The sequence below is a fragment of the Lottia gigantea genome, assembly GCF_000327385.1.
Source record: "Lottia gigantea unplaced genomic scaffold LOTGIsca_46, whole genome shotgun sequence".
Taxonomy (NCBI): domain Eukaryota; kingdom Metazoa; phylum Mollusca; class Gastropoda; family Lottiidae; genus Lottia; species Lottia gigantea.
Genome location: NW_008709614.1, coordinates 46,459 through 68,372, shown reverse-complemented (window position 1 = coordinate 68,372; position 21,914 = coordinate 46,459). Strand labels below are relative to the sequence as shown.

Genomic DNA, 21,914 nt, shown 5'->3' with positions numbered 1-21,914 from the left:
TGTAATATGACTATCTTTGATTTGTTGCTTGAAATCTTAAAATCTTTTCTCGAGCTTTGAATGAAATTTTACATACATGTACGATTCTCTCTGTCTTTTTGCTACTTTTGTCTGATTTCTCCCATTCCTCCTGACTTCCGATCCAACACGTACAGGATTCTATATTCCTGGGGACCAGAAACGAACAAATCCGGCATAAATAGTTTGATTAAAATAGTAAATCAAGTACGACCATAGATAGCCTCATGCACGTGAATCCGTACGGACTTTTGTCACTCGCTTGTCGGAGTCTGTTTATGAATTTTGATTGAACAAAAAATGGCGTGGATGTTTTGCGGTGGGTAATTGTATATATCTAATAAAACAGTATTTTGTTTCTTTGGCGAAATGATTTTATCTATGGAGAATCTCATTTAAGGTATTTCCAAACCTTCCATTTTGGATGAAATGACCAAGTTTTTATTTTTTGACTGAACAGTCATACAAGCCATATTTTGATGTTAAAACCTTCCATAGGTTACACAATCACATAAAAAATGCTGTTTTCTTATCACTTAGAAATGAATTATTGTCCAAAAAGTGTCCAAAAATGAGGTATTTACTAGCTACACATTTTCACATTAGTTATGGTGAGATAGTGATTAAAACACACATCACTTGATTCTTATACAACTGGAGTACAATATCTCGTTCCTGTAATTTAAAAAAAAAATAACTCATTTACTTGTAATTTGCTTCCAAATTCCTCCAAAATTCATCACTTGGCAGCCATTTTTTTTTAAGGACTACTTTTTTCCTTCAATGTATGGTGATCTGTTTGTCCCTTCAGTATTGCACTATTTCTCTTCAAACAGTAACATTATTTATATTTCAACTTCAGAACTTGACAGTACAAAAAAACCCATTAAGAATAAAATTGTTATGTCTCTTCACTTATTAATTTACATTTAGGACATTATATTCTGATATTAAAATTTATATTTACCATATTATGCTGAGAGGGATTTCCAATTTTGATGCAAGTTGTTAAAAAAATCTTGACTATATGACTATATCACTACCAACCATACATCATCTACAAAACTTCTCAATTATGTTTGATCTTAAATACATCTGTCCATGTACCTTTTTAGCTTTTTAATACCTAAGGAGGGATAACAGTTTCTTGTTAAACTTTCAATAGAATTAATACCATACTAGCCTATACATTGCCATCTCTATCAAGAGTCAAATTGGAAATTTTGAGCAATCTTGAGACCAAATGATCATATATATTAATCTTGCTCTGAATCACTTTTTCTAATGTTCTTCTGTATTGTCTATACAAGCAGTAGGCCTAAAAAAAAATTGAAAGCAGAATGCCAGAAATAATTTCAAAACAAGGAGAAGAAGATATGATTCCTACTTTAAAAAAAAGTGTTATAATACGCCTAGTTGGGAGGTTTATATGAATTCCTATTTCTTTTGGTCTGTGCTTGTGACATGCCTGTATCACCATAGAAAGTTCATGTCATGACATTAATTTGTACATTTCGTAATTTGAACAAATTTATAGGGTGTAACAAATGGAAAATAAAACATAAAACATAAGAAATGAAAAAATACATTTTTGTAAAAGACAATTTGGTCGGTATCTATGGATTGCCATTGAATTGTTGTATTAGATAAAAATCCAACCTGTGACACTTTATAAATTTACAGAACTTTGCTTGAAAAAACACGATCAGGTATCAGCTGGAACCTAATCACCTTTCCGGATGTAGTGGCGAACAGAAAATAGTCCGCGTGAAAATTGAGAATATTTTCAAAACTTATGATCAATTTTTCTGATTTCGAGATTTATTTGATCAAACGTGCAAGACGATTTGTAAACAAAGTGCAACCCTGTTGTGTAAAAAAGTAAATTAGAGGTAGGAAAATCGAAAATTTTTCTGAGTAATTAAATGAGAGGAAAGGGCAAATAACTATCTTTTATATACAGTTGTTTTTTTGATTTCACTTCATTAACATCATGAAAGGTGACATGTATTTTTTCTGTCACTTTATCCAGTGGGGCTGACAGCTGATGTCCGCCATTTTGTGTCCACCATGTGACCATGTGTCTGAAGAAAATGCTGGATAGCTCGAATCACGATGGTTTATATCAGAAAGTAAGATCGAGATATTGTATATTTGTGTTCAAAGCCATTGATGCAATGTTTTTACTCTATGTTAGCCATTTATAAAAGACATATTGTGTAGCTAGTAAACCTCTCGTTTTGTTTTTTTTGAGTCAGAAAATTTGAGTTCATTGAGTGCATATGGTAATTTAAAGGTGGAGTCCCGCAAAATTCTGATCTTATCAAGTCATGTCATATTTTGAGTCAATGTATCTATGGCCCACAAAAATCTTTTTGGTCATTTTTGGCATGTAAAAAAATGGCTGAGGTTTGGAAGTACCATAAAAACCACATTGAACCCACGAAATTCAAGTCAAATAAACTTGAAAATTTTATTTTGACTATTTACTATTGTCTGAGCAAATCAAAAAGTGTTTTTTCATTTTTTCGATACTTTTTTAGAGAATTGGAATACCATCTACCATCATGTTTCCATGTCCAATAGATATATTTTCTTTTATTTACAGGCCACCACAAACAGATAAATGCTGTTTTCATTTTGGTAAGTATTTGTCATGTCATTGTATATTCTATCAATGAAGCCGCTCACTTATCAATTATATTATTCCGAAACATCTGCCTAGGGTAAGAAGAAAAAGACCCTGTTAAAGGGCTTTTGGCTGCGCACGCAGTTTTAAATGGCCGATGCTAGATCAGTTTCGACAACAAAAAAACTTTGATGGAACCGGAGACATGACATAAATGGTTTAGGGAGGAAATGATGGTATGATTGAACAACAAAAATATTCATTTCTCCAAATATACCTGAGTTTTGCAGATGCATGGTATCCAAATAGGTTTTAAAAAAAACGTATCTGCGGATATGCGGAATACCTCCATTTAACAGAGCATATTTTTCTGTCTACACCAACTGACATCTGTCCAAATAGCTATCAGAGGCTGGAATAGAGACAGATGTTTCGGTTTACAATTATATCTTGCATGTACATGTTCACAGCAGCATTATTTGCTGCTCATCTCAGACCCATGCAATGTTTTCATTGAAGCTTAATATTTAATCTAATTTTTTCACATATTTTCTCATTGATATAAATTAAGTAATTATATATTATTTTGTTATTGTATATCATAATTCGGATGGTTAAACATTGTGTATGTAATATGCTCACCTTGTTTTTCATTTCATTTATGTAGATAATCTGTTCAGTGGTAGAAGCGCAATATGATGCATCAGACTACATCATTAATGGTAAGATAGGCACTTTAGATCTTAAGTTTACTATTTTAAGTACCCAAATCCCTTAATGAATTGTAAAGAGGTTTTTTTTTCATCGGGATCACAGAATCAATTAGTACAATCCAATTTTAGACCAGACTGTCTGTGACTCCTGCATTCCACTAAAATTAAGTGATAACTATTAACTTTAATAACGACATTCGGAAGTGAGGAGTTCATTTCACAAACACAAGACAATATTATAGAATAAGCACACTTGTTAAATATGTAATTTGTGTTGAAACGTTATGTGTTTAATATTTTATTAAAGAAGTTTGAATTATTCCATTATATTGTCTGTGTTTGTGATATTGAGGTAACTAATCGCTAAATATGTGATAAACCATATTTATTATGAAACGGTAAAAAAAGCTAATCATTATTTACGTGCTTTTAGATTGTGCTGGGAATTTGAATATTTTAACTCGATGTCAATCAATATCTGTCCGTTGTTTTATCTATTACATCTCATTTGGATTGTCCTCTTAAAACATTTATGACGGATGTTAAAGGACCAACATAGAACTAAATATGAATGTAGAGCTTCTATTATGAAATTCATATTAGTTAAATAGATTATATATAGATTTAGCTTCTATGGTGTGCACGATTTCCTTTGGCTGACATGGAAAAGGCGATAATTCGTTCGAATGGGACAATAAACTGAGATCCCTTGTTCTACAGGCTAAATATGCCTCGACAGTCTGAAATCGAAAGCGAGGAGGGTAATGCCGCTGTCCTGCCGAATTTTCCTCTTGCCGCATGGCGTTACTCGTTTTCATTAGCCCAATTATCCCAATTAGCCCCATTACCCCTACTTCTTCAGTGCCGTTGGTGTTGCGACTCTTGTTTATTTTTATCTTATTATTTTAAATTGTTATTTTTCATATTTCTTGTAGTGGATTTTGTTTGTCCCAAAGAAGCAGATGGTACAATGCAGATTACAGTAGAAACTGACATACCGGACACTCTACCTTTTGCCTACTGTCGTGATCCCTTTACATATTATTATATGGAAATTAATGCAAATGATAACTATGTGATAGATGTTAGTTTTAGTGGAGCTGACCTGGATGGATGCGTTTTCACGGTTTGTTAATCTTTAAAAATTATCTTTGTTCAGCTGTTTGTCTTCCGAATGCATGTTTTTTGTGTAAGAACATGTACAATTACATCCCCAGACATTCCGTATAGTATATGTGTTCTTGAAATAATAAATTGATGTGTTTTTAAAAATTAAGCTTAATATATTTTAGAAAGCCGAGAGTGGTGAGATTTATACCCTGGAGGTGTATGTTCCGCTAGCAGGTGGTATTTTTACATCTGAAGATTTGCCACATCTAGTAATGTGTTCGTTTGAAGATACTAGCCAAGAAATATCAGACTCGACAATTTTCTCAGATTCGTAAGTAATATCAACAACAAGAATGTAATTAAACGAACATTCACCCACAATTCATCTGTGATCAGCTGAAATAATGTATGTAATTATTAAACTGATCTGGTTCCAGATTGACGTGCTTTCTCATGTTTTATACATTTTGTTGTTGTTTTCTAGAGCTCAACCTATTGAAGAGTCGCTCCATACTATGGGTAAAGTGGGTGATTCCAATGTAGATCTGTATTTAGAAAATATTCTACAAGAAAGGGTTACTGCTGGAGTGGCGTTGGGTAGTTCAATTCGTATTGTAGCAGAACTAAAAGGTACACCATGGTTTAATCCGGGCATTCTTGTAATGAAGACAATCTTAAGGCAAATAAACGACTGATCCCTAGGTAGTCGATGAGCCATCCTAGCCACCCACGAACCTCGTTTTTACAGAAAAAAATCTATTTCTAAGTGTATATTTATGCAGGAAATCATGACAAGGTAATATATTATATTTTTAGGTGACATTCCTGGTGAAGAGAGTTTTCAGGCTATATCTTGTAAAGCAGTATCAAATAATGACGAGTATGCTTTACTTCTTGGTGGGTATGTATCAAACTTTTTCATTGAACTCAAATATCTTAATGTACGTCAGATTGCTCTACAAGAAGTTTAAGTCTTCCCAAACCACAAGACTTGTGTATTACCCAAAACATATATTTGGACTGATTGGAATGATTTTGTGTTGAACACTATAAAGATTAATAGATTATCATATATTACAGATGTGGAGATGGTATTATTGTGGCCAGAAACAAAGGTTTTAAGACAGAAGGCAAAAAGGTTACCAGTCCATATTTTCGCTCTTTTCGTATACGAGGATCCAAAACTTTATCGTTTGACTGTACGTTTGCGCTTTGTAAGAGTAATTGCGACGGGGTAAGTATTGCAATATTTTCATGTATTAGAGTATCATCGAAATTTACAATCTAAAATATGTTTTTATCTTGTTATTAACCATCTTCACAATGTCAAGCTTTTTCGATCTTCCTATGCCACCGTTCTATACTGAACAGATAAAGAAACGTCGCATTTTTAGATTATTTGTACAAAGTCGTGCACGATCAATATTGCTCTTTTTCCTTACAAATATGATTTTTAGACTTTAAAAAGGTCAGTTTGTGACATTCCACTGATAATGTCGGTTAAGAGTTGTTAATCTTTGTGGGAATTGTCAGATGTCCGCGCGAGCAAGTTGTAAGTGATGCAGGGAAAAATCAAAATGCACGTGCAACACGACAACATTGGCGGCATCAGCAGTGGAGGATCCATGTGTTCTCAGATGAGAGTCGGTACTGTATTTCCCCTGTAGATGGCAGAGGTGGAGGTTTTACAGAACAGTGTGTGGTGGCTGATTGAAAGAGACCCGTGGGGAGGACCAAACATTAACTTGGACCTGTTATCTTCCAGAATATCGGCCCAGGCAAAGACCAGGTAGTCACAGCCGCCCGTTACATCGACCAGGCTCTCCGACCTCACGTTGTTCCGCATTTTGCAAGACGCCGAACCCACAACTACCAGCATGACAATGCCCGTTTACAAACTGCCACCAGAACCTTCCTCCAATAGCATAACATCAGAGTAATGCCATAGCCCTCACTCAACCCGGACAGAAACCCAATAGAACACTTGTGGGATGACATCCAAAGAGACTAAACCAGATCTAACCGCTTTCAACAAATGCAGCAGAACTCAGATTCCAATGGCGTCTGTAAATCGTTTGTGCCACTCCATGTACCAAAGATGCCGAGCCGTTATCAACACACAAATTGAACACACAATAGATACTGACTTTCAGCCTAAAGTAAAGATCACGTGATCAGAACATTGATATGTCATAGCATTAAGAAACGACATAGCGAGGAAAAAGGCGAGAAAGCGAGGGTAAAAAAGACGAGGAAAATTTCCCCATAAGGTGGCTATTGCAGTCAGGGTATAAAACGCAGTTAGTAAATTGACACTGTAAAGATGTTGTTTACATCACACGAAGAAGATTTGTATTTTGGTATTGTTTTGATAGGTCAGTTTGTGATATTTAATCCTGAATGATTATTTTCAGGATTCTTGTCCTAATGCCTCTGTGAGAAGACGAAGAGAAGTGAGATATGTGAGAGTTCTTCCCAGTAAGTAAATTTGGTATAATATTATGTTTGTCGTTATTTTAGCCTACGGCGTTAGGAATTTCAATTTCTGACGGAAACCAGACAGCAGCAGTTGCTACGTCCCCAGCTCGCCATACAAAAAAAATTCTTCTTATATTGTTCTTAAGGCCAAAACCTTCTCGTTTCATAAAATCATTTTTGAGGGGGGGGAGGGGTGAGACTTCTCAGTATATGAGATATAGTATAATATTCATGGAAATATAATCAGATTACACCCTTTAAAGTAACCACAATTTATCTATCCGATGTGAATAGTAATAACAGTTGCTTTTCTCGGCAAAATAAGGTGAAGGCAGTTCTTTCATTATCTACTTCATTATCTACAATGATAAGAATTAGATCAATTTGATTAAATATATTACATTGACATTTCTCTCAAATTAAACGAGACCCGAACGAGCACCGAGAGGTATATTTATTTTAAAGAAATACATATTGTTTTGTTTGTTTAGATGGCAAAACTAAATGGTTATCAAAAGATGATATATTAGTCACTGATAACAACCCCGAAATCGACAATGATATCATACAGTCCAGATCTAATCATAGCAGCTCAAATATTCAACTGTCCACATCACAAGTGAGATTCCATATTTTCTTATAAGATACTGATACAACACTGATATAATCATGCAAATATAATAAAATAAACACAAACAGTCCACTTTATTTTAGGTAGAATCAATGGAAATAGAAACGATACAGATTAAGCTTGTGTTATAAAGAACGTCATGTTAAAGGGACATTACACTATTTTTGTAAAACGTTTTCATTATCAAAAACGTCATAAATTATACCTGCAAATATTTCTAAAGTATGCTATATAAATAGCGTGTGTCTATTTGATCAAACTGAATTTGTTTTAAAAGGATTAATTAAAAACAGAGATTATTAATTATTAATTGATTATTAAGCAATATGAAGCTTTAGTGTTTGGCATTATAACGGCGCGATATTATTCCTTAAAACCCTTCGAATACGTAGGAAACATATTTATCTACAATTTGGCGTTTATTTTGCTTAAATTCGTATAGTAGTTTTCTTCCACCTACCCAAACCCATAACGCATTTGAAAACCTAACGTAATGTTTTTAGATAGTTTTTGCGTTCAAAAATATTAACGGCTTAATTTTTTAATTTAAAATTTCAGGCACGTTAAGGGACACATATTTTGTTGTATAGTTTTCACAAAATTAAGCAATAAAATATTTTGACCTACAAAAAAAAGCGGAATGTCTCTTTAATAACCATAAAATTCAGGTCTATTAGGACTACTGTAAAGTAGCCTAATATAGTAAAATTGTAAATTTTCTGTTTTAGATAAGACTAAGCGAAAAAACGGAGCGATTACCAGAAAGCTTCCTTAAATTAGCTCAAAGCGACGCAAGCATAGGTAAAGCCGAAACAAAGATTGATTTTAACGATGAATCCCTGGTAGGAGATTGGGATGACATGTTTAAATCAAACTCAAAGCCGTCTATGGTCCCGAAAACATCAACTTTACATGATGATATATCACCACCACAATTGACGAAACGTGTTGATACCAGTATTTGGCTCATTCTTGGCATCAGTGTTGGATTCAGTGTGTTTCTGGCTATAATTATGATAGCAATGACACGACGAGTTCTCGCCCTTCTTCAATCTCTTGTCACCAAGTCATTACCAACAGCAGACGCACCACCATCATCACCATTAACAACTATGGACAGTGTATCTGTTGTTAAAAATATATAAAATTTATTTTAAAAACTGTTATTCATTAGTTGCACTAGTTCTAATCATGCATAGAATTGGGCATGCCCTGGCCAATTTTTCAGACAATGTGTGTTTTGCATCCGTAGTGTTTTGTAAAAGTTGCACTATAGAGTGGTGGGGGCTGTAGGGATATACGCTACCATGCAAGAAGCCCTCCTTGGTATGATTTCTCTTACAGAACACTGCTCATTTGCTACAGGTTATTACTGAAATTACTTTTTACATCACAAAGATTTATCAGTTCCTATCACTTGTCCATAAGAGTTGGGTTATTGTATGATGACATAAACGGGGAGTTATTTTCAGAGCATATTTGTATAGGCCATGTCCTTGGTTTGACACACATCTTAGATATTCCATTTATATTAATTATGGAACAAATATTGTCGCCCATGTCTGTCAGTAAATTAAATAGTGTAACTGTGATGAAGCATTATTCTACTCGAATTGTCTAAACTTTTTTTGTAAACTTATTTTTCTTAAATTTTGAAAATACGTCGACTTCAAGAGATTTTCTAGCTTTTTTATGTGTATCGGGGAGACCTTGACTGAGATATTCCAATTCTTTGTTCGATGTCTGGTTCCTGTAATTCTACCTGTCCTGTCTTCCACCAGACCACAACATTATATGAACCACAGGCATTTGCATTTGACGATTAATTGAAATGCACCAAATAGAATCCCCGATACACATAAAAGAAAACCTCTACGTTTCTTGAAGAAATTTTCTTTCCTCGCAGATGAATTATATTGTCATTGAACGATATGAGTTAGTTCTCGACGATAATTCTTGATTTTTTTTAAATTATAAAATCTTTCAATAAGATACACAGCTCTATTATAAATTTTACTAAATTTGGCGAAATAGTCAAGAGTGAACTTGATAGCAATTTAACACATTTGGAGTGAGTTATTGCCCTTAAAGACAATCTCCTCAACCCCATTCTATTTTCGTTCATGCCCCTGGAACTGGAATGGAGTTTCACGTCCTATTTTTCTTCACCATGTGAGCTAATGAAGACGAGCAACGCCATGCATGGTGCTATGAGGGAACTTTTTGCCAGGACAGCGGCAATAGATTGCTCTTTTTTCGATTTTCAACTGTTGAGGACCTGACAGGAGTAAACCGGGTTGAAAATCCGAAGGTAATTAGTTCATGCCAAAAAAATATACGTCGACTAGAAGGAACCCAGTTCATGTTTCTTGGTCTTCAAAGTACGTTTGTTGTACAACAAACAATATGCTGTAGGCTGATTTTATACACATTTAATGTTTCTATTCCTACACATATCTTAATTTAGATAAAGCTTCAAGTGGATATATGTTACCTCGCCTTTCAAGCTTTCCAAAAACATTAATCTCCTTGAGATATCGATACGCATAACCGTCTATAACTTAAATAGTCTCTGTCGATCCAACAGAATTTTTTTACAGACCAACATACAAATTTGAAACTCAAAGATGGATGCATACCCATAAAAAAGATTAAAACTGACCAACATAAGTGATGAGATAATGATATCTTGAACACGTGTACGTTACCAGTAGATTAGACTACCGAATAATATGCAGGCCGTTACCAACAATAGCATACCGGTACTATTATGCCTGGATGTAAATATAGTCTATCTACCATGGTATATTTCGGTTGAAATTCAGGCGAATCGGATTTTATTTTTCAGTTAGCTGAGCTCTACCTCAGACTAAAACACGTATGAAAAGTAACAAATAGATGAAATGTTTTTATTGCCATGTAGTGAACCACTATGATGTTTATTCGGGTTCTATAATACCTTTAATGATGCCGAAGGATGCGTTGTCAATGGTGCAGATGTTTCCACCTCAAATTGAAATGTTGCATTGTGAATGTTGTGGTGTTGCAAAGATCGTTTTCGTCGATTTTCGGGAATTACACAAGAATTCTAAAAATAAAAGGTAACAAAAATGTTAGACTATTTATCAATAACTGAAATAACTAAGCCCCTCTCACGGTTATTCGAAAAGTGTCTAAATCTCTAAAATATAATATCATTCTGAACAAAACCAGAATGAAAGAAGCCATAACGTTTGACACAAAAACCGAACATCGAAATTAGTTCAACGGTAGTAAGCTAAGAGAGGAATACTTACTCCATCACAAGCACCATTACAAACAATAAAGGAACAGCGGAAAGTTGCACTTTCATCACGCATTATACGAAACATCCTGAATAATGGGCTCATTCCAGAGGGTCCTTCCATTTCAAACCCTTCATCTGATGACCATGGAAAACCGGTACCACACCTTTGATTAGGTATAACGAAAAAGAATAAATGATATGAGTTTAACGACATACACACTCTTTGGCTAATAAAGTCGATGCCTTGTCGTGCGGTATGAATAAAAGTGTGCAAGGAAAGTGCTTTATGTTTACTATCGATTTCAATGTTTGGAAAAAAATATTTCTTGTCGTTAAAAACGTACTTTCAAAGGTAGAGGATTTTAAAGTTGCTAATTCCACAATTAAAATAGTTTTAGTTTATTCAGTAGTAATACAATTATGGTGCTCACCCGTCTACTAAAATAGGCACCAACACTGAAGAGTCAGCATTACCCACCGTGCAAACTAAGGGAATATAACCTCTTCCTGTTTCCACATTGCTCGCTGCTCGTGAAAAAAATAAAGTTTTATCTATGAGTGTGAAATCGAAAAAGGATTTTAAATCAAATTTTCTTGTTTAATTTTTGAAACAATATGATAAAATACAAACGGTAAAACAGCAGAATATAGACTTAACGCTTTTGAAAAAAAAATCCGATTACCTGCCATATGAGTTCTTAATTTCACAACACGCCCTTCTAATATTTTTCCTCTTATCACATTATCAAAAATGTCACTTGGAAAGATGGCAAAAGTTGACGTTGTACGTCGACCCATTTGAAACACTAGTAGATTTGGTGGTAAAAACCTGTAATATATAAAACATTTAATAGTATATAGTCAGAACCGAGAAAAAATTCGTTATATCTGTGATGGTTTATGTTGGTAGGTTATCTGACAAACTGTAAAAAAGGGGTTAAATTACTACTGAACTTGATTATGGTGCAGAATAGTATTTTTCCATTAAGATTTGTGTTGCGTTCGAAGTAGTAAACACTACTGACCCCTACAGATCAAGTGAATCATTGAGTTGGATTTAGTCTATCTCTGCATACAAAACTTTAGATAACTTGAGTAGTATAACTACTCTGGTTGATCTTTTCAGAATTGCTGTTTCGTTGAGCTGACCTTGGAAACTGACATTCTGTCACGCACAAAATACTTCTTAGTGGACATTTTCAAACAGGATTTCATCTGTGATCCACCTTATCCGATAACTTACGCAGTTTTTAACGGAACTTCCCGTAGAACATCATCTTTGAACTTTGAAAAAGAACATACAACCACAAACTTTAGGTCACCATCGATTTCCAGAAATTCATAAGTATGCGAATCTATCTTCATTTCATAGCTACCCATCTCGATATTCTGAAAGAATGAATAAATACAAAAAAAATCATTTAATCAAACGGTCTAGAAGTTTGATACCAACTTTAGACTACTACTTCAAGTGTGGCTTTAAAACTCCTCATAATATAATGAAGTTACTCATAATTTTTGAGTGATGACATAAAAGCTCAAAATATAGCGTTTTAACGTTCTTCACGTCTTGTATCATTAACTTTTTTTAATAAATAAATCTGATTAGGATTTGAACCTACATGGAAAACGATTTTCAGTGGCGAAATTATTCCCGACTAAACAGACAGCTATGAAGACCAGACATCTTTACCACCTATACCTTAGACAGACAATAGAGATCTAACACCCTTATTATCACAGAACGCTATAGAGATATCCATTTTAGAGATTAGACATATTTAAACAGACAATAGCGATGAGACAATTATACCTTAAACAGACAACTATGCCCTTGTGAAGCCTCGTAACCAACTTTGAGAGTAAACGTCCCTGGTTCAAAGTCTTCATTAAAAGAGCAATCGCCACCGCCACCGTATCCTTTAAGCGAGTGAACGTTACCAACAAATCGTAAAGTTGCTGGTCCAGTAGATAGAGATCCACAATCAACTGCCACTGTAATATATATTTAATATTAGAGATAAAAAATAATACACCAAAGTTAATCATAAATCAGAGTTTTTTAAAAGTGACCATGGAGTGTCTATGCCAAAGCTTCACAAAATTTCATAGCTTGGAAGACATATCAAGTACTGTTGATGCTCATTGATTAAAATTTCACAAAATCTTTACGATTTTTATGCTACTCTCTGACTACACTGTTTTCTGAATTGAATTTTGGCAATCAATTTGATCTGAATTGAAATATCAATTGCAAAATACTACTGAGAGTCTTGGACTGCCTATGGTTTGATAAATATGTCAACCACTAGAGAATTTATTATTCGTAATCTGATTTGTCAGAGGGGAATTTTCAGGCCGAAAAGAAGGTCATTTTCATCGAATTTTCTATGAGGGAAGTGTGTCTATTTTAAATGTAGAATTAATAAACCGTATATTTCTATGCACAAAGAAATTCTTAGACAAATCGTATTTATTTTTATATAGTATGAAACGAGAAAAAAATTCAATTGAAAGCTCTATATGTGGTCAGACAGTAGTTATCTTAATAGTCACTCACTAAAATTCATTTTAAATCTAATTATTATTTCTCTTTAAGTCTGAATTACGTTTAAAATTTTGTACATCAGGTCTCCGCACTAAAAACAGGGGTGCTATAAACATATACTCATAAAAAAACTGAAACTGTTCAGAATAGTAGCGTGTACGAGCTATGTCTATATAATTTCAGCTATTTCAAGTAATCCTTATATTTGAGATTATGAGATTATATCGAGAAACTGTTAACACTGTAAATAGTTGACAAATTATCCGATCAAACAAATAAGCACAAATGAAAAGCAACAAATGAAATAGTTGGGTTTGATGGAAACTAAATGGGAAATATACAATAAGAAAAATATGGACTACTTACTCTTTCCCAATACCAGAGGAATGCATGGTATCTGTAATAAATAAATAGTCATTTAATAATTTTTATTTAGTATTCCGTATATATAGTCCTATTCTTTCAATACTAAACCAGATTTGACAGAGTATTGATATATACAGTGGTGTAACCTAATTTCGTGCATATAAGGATTCAACACCAAATTTCGTCAAAGTTAAAAAAAGGAATTTTTTGTGTGTCTTAGATGTTTCCTCAGTTATTCTACAAAATAATTAAAATTGGTTTGTTTCGATTTTCTTTATGAATCCCTCACTTTGACCCATATTTCATGAGTAACCAACTCGACAACGGCGGCAAAATGTGTCACCTATTTTCGTGTACAATGTTTGATCTATAAATAAGTCGAGATAAACATGTTGTATTGATACCTGGTGGTATAATTAACTTCTCTTAGTATTTATCTTTAATATCAATTCATTATAACTAATGACAATTCCTTCAAAGAACCATGATTTAAAAAAAATATAGTGACTGACAAAATAAGATAGGTAGCGTGATTTATTGCTAAAAGTCACTGAAACAACATAAGAATAGGACCCACATTGTGTTCCATAGAATTTTTCTGCTGACACTGAATCTGCTAGTTGACGACGTGACTTCTTTCGTTGGACTACATTCTAGCAGACGACACTTGGAATTCCGATTACAGCTGGGGATTATAAGGAAATTCGGCCGATAAAAAATTGTGACGTTTGGTAATAACTGAAATCCATCATTTTGTATTTGTCAAAGGATACATTAATACATTTTACCTTGCTTGAAACTACTGGATTCCTTTCTACTACTGACATTGTATAGATAACCCCTGTTTATGAAATCAAGCAATGCGGATGTCACGCCACGTCGCACATGTAAATTCTTAATCCTTTCCGGAGATGCACGAAATTAGGTTACTTGACTATATATATAACTAAATATATAAATAACTATGTATAAATAAAATATACCATCTTACCAAGAGATTTATAAGACTACTGACAGCTCGGCCCATCATTTCAACTGAAACAAAATAATTTTAATCTGAAGCTTTAGATTGGAATATCTTTTAAAATCAATGAAGACAATGTGAAATTGTGTGAAAAACATTTGAATGCTAAGTTCAACCGACCTGATGTTTCTGCCTCTTTCTCACAACCTTTATCAACAACTGTGGGAGAATAGTTACAGGCTGAACTGGATTGATACTTCCGGGTCAAGTGTTGTTCACAAGTGAATGAGATCAAGGTTTTAACCTGAATGAATAATTCCACAATCCAATTTTAGGGTATTTCTTTAAAAAAAACTCTGTAATAATTGACAACACTTTAAATGTATACTGTATTATTTGAACATCGAAAGGTCACAAATTTTGTTTTTATGAACAACACGACTATCGGAACGAAATCAACTTGTAAATCAAACTCGTCCAATGAAAATAGGCCAATTTATGCACGTGCAAATTTTACGTAGTGAAGCTGGTACAGACGGCCGACATTTTTATGGGTTCTTTTTGAATCCCAGTATATTGGAAGGTACATAAATATTTTTACTTTCGACTATTTATAGGTTGTTGATCACACTTTATCACAACTTTTTAACCTTTTTTTTTGGGTTGTAAATGAATAAGCTTGGTATATTCTGTTTGATGATAATGTTTACAGAATAGTATTTTCATAATTATTTTTGTACGAATGGAAATATTATCTACAAAATAAAACTGATAGTCTTATAACGAATTTGGTTTGATGAAAATTCCAATCAATGAAGAAAAATATCATTTCACTTCCAAACCTCCATTTTGGATGTAATGACCAAGTTTTTATTTTTTGACTGAACAATTACGCATCCTATATTTTGATGTTAAAACCTTCCATAGGTTACACAATCACATACGCAATGCTGTTTTCTTTAAAAAAGAAAATCACTTAGAAATGAATTCTTGTCCATAAAGTGTCAAAAAATGAGGTATTTACTAGCTACACATTTTCACATTAGTTATGGTGAGATAGTGATTAAAACTATATAACTCATTTACTTGTAATTTGCTTCCAAATTCCTTCAAAATTCATCACATGGCAGCCAAGGATTACTTTTTTCATTCAGTGTATGGTGATCTGTTTGTTCCTTCAGTATTGCACTATTTCTCTTCAAACAGTAACATTATTTATATTTCAACTTCAGTACTTGACAGTACAAAAAAAAAACGATTAGACGTTCTTGACTCTATGAGTATGACTATACCACAACCAACCATACATCATCTAAAAAACTTTTCCATGTATCTTTTTAGCTTTTTAATACCTAAGGAGAGATAAACAGGGAGAAGCCGATATAATTCCCACTTTCAGTACAGCCGAAATAAACAGTACAATGAAATAAAGTGTTATAATACGCCTAGTTGACAGGTTTGCTCAAAGTATGAGAAATTTTTTATGAATTCCTTTTTCTTTTGGTCTGTGCTTGTGACATGCCTGTATCACCATAGAAAGTTCATGTGAAGATATAAATTTTTACATTTCTTAATCTTAACAAATTTATAACATATTTTTTAACATAAAAATTGTTAAGGAATGAAAAAAAAACTTTTTTATAGGACAGAATTTGGTCGGTATCTATGGCTTGCCTCTCACGTGATATCTATTGACAGTCCTAGGGAGCCTAATAAAAACTATCTACTTACCTTTTCATAAATTATCGGATATGGATGATACTTAATCATTATCACACTGAACACACTGTTGTATTAGATAAAAAACCAACCTGTGACACTTTATAGTTTTACAGAACTTCGCTTGAAAAAACGCGATCAGGTACTAGCTGGAACCTAATCACTTCCCCGCGAAAATTGAGAATATTTTCAAAAAATATGATAAATTTTTCTGATTTCGAGATTTATTTGATCAAACGTCCAAGACGATTTGTAAACAAAGTACATCTCTGTTGTTTTAAAAAATAAATTTGAGGTAGCAAAATCGGAGTAATTATATGGGAGGAAAGGGCGAATAACTATCTTTTACATACAGTTGTTTTGATTTCACCTCAATAACATCATGAAAGGTGACATGCATTTTTCTGTCACTTTATCCAGTGGGACTGACAGCTGCTGTCCGCCATTTTGTGTCCACCATGTGACAAGTCTGAAGAAAATGCTGGATAGCTCGAATCACGATGGTTAATGTCAGAAAGTAAGATCGAGATATTGTATTTTTGTGTTCAAAGCTATTGATGCAATGTTTTTTACTCTGTGTTTACAGTCAAGTAACCTAATTTCGTGGTAACCTATTTTTCGTGGGTTTCCGGAAGTGTTTAATAATTTACATGGGCGACCTTGCGCGACCTCCGCATTAGCTTGTTTTGATAAACATGGGTTGTCTGCACAATATCAGCTAGTAGAATGAATCCAGTAGTTTCAGGCGAGGTAAAATGTATTAATGTATACTTTGACAAATACAAAATGGCGGATTTCAGTTATTACCAAACGTCACCATTTTCTATCGGCCGAATTTCCATATAATCCCAAGCGGTAATCGGAATTCCAAGTGTCGTCTGCTAGAATGTAGTCCAAGGAATGAAGTCATGTGATCAACTAGCGGATATTCCGTGTCAGTAGAAAATTTCTATGGAACACAGTGTGGGTCCTATTATGTTGTTTCAGTGACTTTTAGCAATAAATCACGCTACGTATCTTATTTTGTCAGTCACTATTGTTTTTTTTAAATCGTGGTTCTTTGAAGGAATTGTCACTAGTTATAATGAATTGATATTAAAGATAAATACTAAGAGAAGGTAATTATACCACCCGGTATCCATACAACGTGTTTTTCTAGACTTATTTATAGATCAAACATTGTACACGAAAATAGGTGACGCATTGCTCATGAAATATGGGTCAGTCAAAGTGAAAGATTCATAAAGAAAATCGAAATAAACCAATTTTGATTATTTTGTAGAATATCTGAAGAAACATCTAAGACACAAAAAAAAATTTGACGAAATTCGGTGTTGAATCCTTATATCCACGAAAATAGGTTACACCACTGTATAAACCAGATATTGTGAAGCTAGTAAACCTCTCATTTCGTTTTTTTTAGACAGAATATTTCATTGTTCATAGTTCATTGAGTACGTGTGGTAATGTAATTTTTGATTTGGCAAATTCTGATCTTAACAAGTCATGTCATATTTTGAGTCGAGGTATCTAAGGCCCAAACCCCCCATTGAAAAAACTGCTTTTGTCATTTTTAGCATGTAAAATAAAATGTACCTTAAAATATCATAAAACCCTCCATTTTTATGTATCGGAGGACATTAGATGTAAGACAAATGAAATGTTATTGAAAATTTTACATTTGGATATTTGTTAAATGACATGAAAATTTTAATATTCTATAAATTCTATAAATCAATTCTAGAAACCAATTCTAGAAACAATATTTCAAACCACTAAACTTTCAGAATCATATTTCAACTATTTCTTCATAGATCAAGTTCGTTGGTATATCGAATTTTGCCCAGGCGAATTTGAATAAAAACTTCAGAATAGTACTAATAATATTAGAGTGACTTTGCATCCAAATTCGATCCATGTAGGCTGTATTTTTATTTTCTAGTAACCCATGGGAAGAGCATGAAATTTGATTTATTTATTATCGCTTTTCAATTGGTAAGTATTTTTTTGGTTTGGAGTCGGTTTTTTTTTTTTTTTTTTTGCTCAGAGAAATCGCATAATTGTCTGGAAAATGATAAGTGAAAGATATAGATATAGCTTACTCTCTGACTTTACTGTTATTCTGAATTGAATTTTGGCAATCATTTTCGTATGAATTAAAATATCAGCTTCAAATTACTACTGAGAGTATTGGATTGCCTTGGTTTGATGTAAATGTCAACAACCAGAAAGGTTATTTTTTGTAAATATGATTTTACAGAGGGGCATTTTCAGTCAGAAAAGTAGGCAATATTCACGCAAATTTATAGGAGGAAATTGTATCTATTAGATTTGAAATGTAAAATCGCTGAACCTTATATTTCTATGGACCTGAAGATTAAGATTAATGGCATACAATTGAAAATTTTATTTTGATTATTTATGAAGTGAGAGAAATATTTCAATTCAAAGTTCAGTCTGAGAGTAGCTTATATATCACTGAAGCTAATGTTTAGTTGTACACGAGAACGTTGAAACCAATCACCGTACGGTGGCGCACATACGACATATTTCAGTTTTAATTTTGAATTGATTATTATTTTCACCTGGGTTAAAATTACTTAATAATCCCTTTAATTTTCAATTAAAATCTTTAGTTTTCACCTAGGTGATAATTCAATGAATCTTGTTAAGAAAAATCAAGAAAATAATTATCACCTTACTGAAAATTAAAGTTTTTAATGAAAATTTACAGGAATTATCACCTAATTTTCACCAATATTTGTTTCCTTATTCATTAATATTATATATATATGTACGTTGTGATATTTTTTGTAGGCATGTTGTGTTGGTCGAATTTTGGCGGGTAGATGTAAGTTTTTGGTACTTTTCGTTCATTATTTTTCGATTAACATTTTTCGATAAGTTAACTTGAATGAGCATTCAGAACATAAAAAACAAAATACGCTTACTCGTTTACAGTATAGAGTGCAATAGACCTACGTTTTAGTCCATAGGTAGATAGATGTATATGTGTATGTATGCAGAAAAAAAGGGAATGAAACTTTCAATTCTGTATTTTTATACGACCATATGAATTTTAGAGAGATACTGCCGTCTGTCTAGCCAAATATTTTTTCAGAAACGATATAAGCTCACTTTTTTACCTGATCTTGATGAAACAATGTGTTCATTTGTTCATTATTGGATGGACGGTTTTTGAGTTATTGTCCAAGCAAAATCGTGTTAAATTTGGTTGGCTTTTGGACACTATAGTAATCTCAATTTTTTTCTGAACTTGATGAATCTTATCGATTATATCTCTGCCAAGATGAATAGTTGTGATCGAAATTGTCAATAATTCGTTTAACATTGTTTAAGATTAAAGAGCAGTGTGGTTTTGATAATTTGATGTATTTTGGTAATTGCTATAGATTTAAAATAATTTCGAGGAATGTTTGATATCTTAAAAAATTAAGAGATGATAATGCATTGAAAATTTTATTTTTTAGCTCCAATGCATTATAAAATACCTTTATATGAGAAAATGTGGATTTTAGTTAATAAAAAAACAGTCACGTTTCTGACAACTAACAGCAGGCGTATGCTTACATATTATATTATTTAATATTTTAGTCGAGGTGGTGTGTGGTAATCCTCCAAATAATCCTGCGACTATTTATTACTATGGAGATGTGGCTGCAGTGTTTGCCTACAGATTTGAGGATATTACGAACTGCATGTTTCAGTCTGCATCCCATGGAATCTTCTCAAGAGAAATCCCGTTTAACCTAACCGATCCCTGTGGATTTATAGTAAGTTCAACAAAAATTCATATAACTGGATAAACTACGATCGCTCGCCGAAAAATTTTTTTAAGTATTAAACGAAACTTGGTGAAATTATTAACGCAAAAGAATGAACTCTAAATGAGATTAAACGTTAGTTTTAACTTTTAATCGCTACTTCTTGTTCTTCGAATTATATTTGACTTTTATTTTGATTAGACTATAGGATAAAGATTGTTTATTTTATTATTCTTGTAACAATTTTCTGTTTTATATTTTTCTAGAAAACCTGTGAAACTCGCAATGTTTACGTCATATATCTAGAGACTCGCTCTCTTCATCCACTAATTGAAAGTGTAAGTGATGAAGAAATAATGGTCGTTTGTAATTTCATGGCTTATGGTGACACTGAGGCTGTATTTGAAGTTGTATGAAATGTAAACTCTGTATATGAGTGTTTATCGACAAAATCAAAATAAAATGTAAATCGTGGTGTCTTTTATCAATAAACAAGTGGTACATAGGTGTACGTATGTCTTTGTATTTTATACCTTGGCTTAGTTTGGCTTTGTTTCCAACTTTCCAAGAGTAGAAAATTATTTGTTATACTGTCCTTGGAGAATTGTTATCTAATCTTCTTTTATACAATTTAGGCCCACTAAACGAAACATAATATTGACTGTGAAATCTTTTACTGGTTTATTTTTGCCACATAATCATCACAATACAGTCCTAAGATTATAAATTTCTGTCGGAAAGAACTCGACTTGGTTCATCAAAAAACCCTCATTCTTATCAGCTTTTAGTTCATTATTGTAAGTATAGGGTTTGTCATGAGGATCCTTCCCATACAATTCGCAAATATTCATTATAAAAAACCTCATAAATTATACCTGAAAATGTTTCTAAAGTATACTATTTATATCTATGTATCTACTAGATCAAACTGAATTTGTGTTATAAGGTTTAATTAAAAAAGGAGCGTAGGCCTACTAGTTTATTGAGCAGTTCGGCATTGTAACCGCTTGATATTATTAGAAACATCTAGAATAGGTAGGAGACATTTATCTACTATTTGCGTTTATTATTCTTACACCTAATAAAAACTTATTCTGTATCGCCTCAAAAAGTTCAAAAGAAGTGTATGTCTGAAATTTGTATTTAAAATCAAAGCTGTCAGTGGACATATACACCTTGTCGGGTTAGGATAGGGACTGTTTTCAATGATACAATTTATTCAGACGCAAATAAACGAGGTGCAATGGCTAGATAAACTCAGATCCTGCACCTTCCTCGCTGAAAGCACAGATATGCAGGAATGCCCTATTGAAGGTGAAGCCTTGGCTATCGTATATGCACTTCACAAAACACACTACATTGTACATTGTTTTGGGCTGCAAAGACCTTTTGTCGGCACTGACCATAGACCACTACTCCAGATGATGTGCGATAGATCACTCACAGATATCGATACCAGATGACTTTTCAACCTCATAGAAGAATCCACAATCATTCACGTATCAGGCAAAAGGTGCTAATGATGCACTCTCAGTTCCTGCTGCCACTAGTGCCCTGAATTATGTTACCAGACTTTACTTGAGATAGGTCCGTGAGGCCACAGCATCAGACCCTACATTTTTAAATCTCATCAAGAGATAGGGTTTCCTGAAGATTGCAAAGACTTG

At 33.2% G+C, this 21,914-nt stretch overlaps 3 protein-coding genes across 3 annotated transcripts; 2 read left to right on the top strand and 1 right to left on the bottom strand.

Annotated features, from left to right (window-relative positions):
• The first annotated feature begins 251 nt into the window (after positions 1-251).
• On the top strand, positions 252-8,740 carry LOTGIDRAFT_233996 (hypothetical protein). Its single transcript, XM_009061071.1, has 11 exons — positions 252-337; positions 2,627-2,661; positions 3,315-3,369; positions 4,296-4,486; positions 4,653-4,801; positions 4,955-5,100; positions 5,287-5,371; positions 5,551-5,704; positions 6,885-6,948; positions 7,440-7,567; positions 8,308-8,740. The coding sequence occupies exons 1-11, from the start codon at positions 319-321 to the stop codon at positions 8,722-8,724; spliced, it is 1,443 nt and encodes a 480-aa protein (XP_009059319.1). The 5' UTR covers positions 252-318; the 3' UTR covers positions 8,725-8,740.
• Positions 8,741-9,997: 1,257 nt separating this feature from the next.
• LOTGIDRAFT_150554 (hypothetical protein) lies at positions 9,998-14,951 on the bottom strand. The gene is made up of 9 exons (XM_009061070.1): positions 14,924-14,951; positions 14,771-14,814; positions 13,780-13,810; positions 12,679-12,860; positions 12,109-12,254; positions 11,549-11,694; positions 11,297-11,390; positions 10,876-11,029; positions 9,998-10,667 (listed from the first exon to the last, which is right to left on the bottom strand). Coding segments are annotated over exons 3-9 (861 nt in total). The 5' UTR covers positions 13,781-13,810; positions 14,771-14,814; positions 14,924-14,951; the 3' UTR covers positions 9,998-10,529.
• A 298-nt stretch (positions 14,952-15,249) lies between these two features.
• Positions 15,250-20,757, top strand: LOTGIDRAFT_233994 (hypothetical protein). The gene is made up of 5 exons (XM_009061069.1): positions 15,250-15,326; positions 18,405-18,457; positions 19,280-19,313; positions 20,078-20,256; positions 20,514-20,757. The coding sequence occupies exons 2-5, from the start codon at positions 18,422-18,424 to the stop codon at positions 20,661-20,663; spliced, it is 399 nt and encodes a 132-aa protein (XP_009059317.1). The 5' UTR covers positions 15,250-15,326; positions 18,405-18,421; the 3' UTR covers positions 20,664-20,757.
• Positions 20,758-21,914: the final 1,157 nt, after the last annotated feature.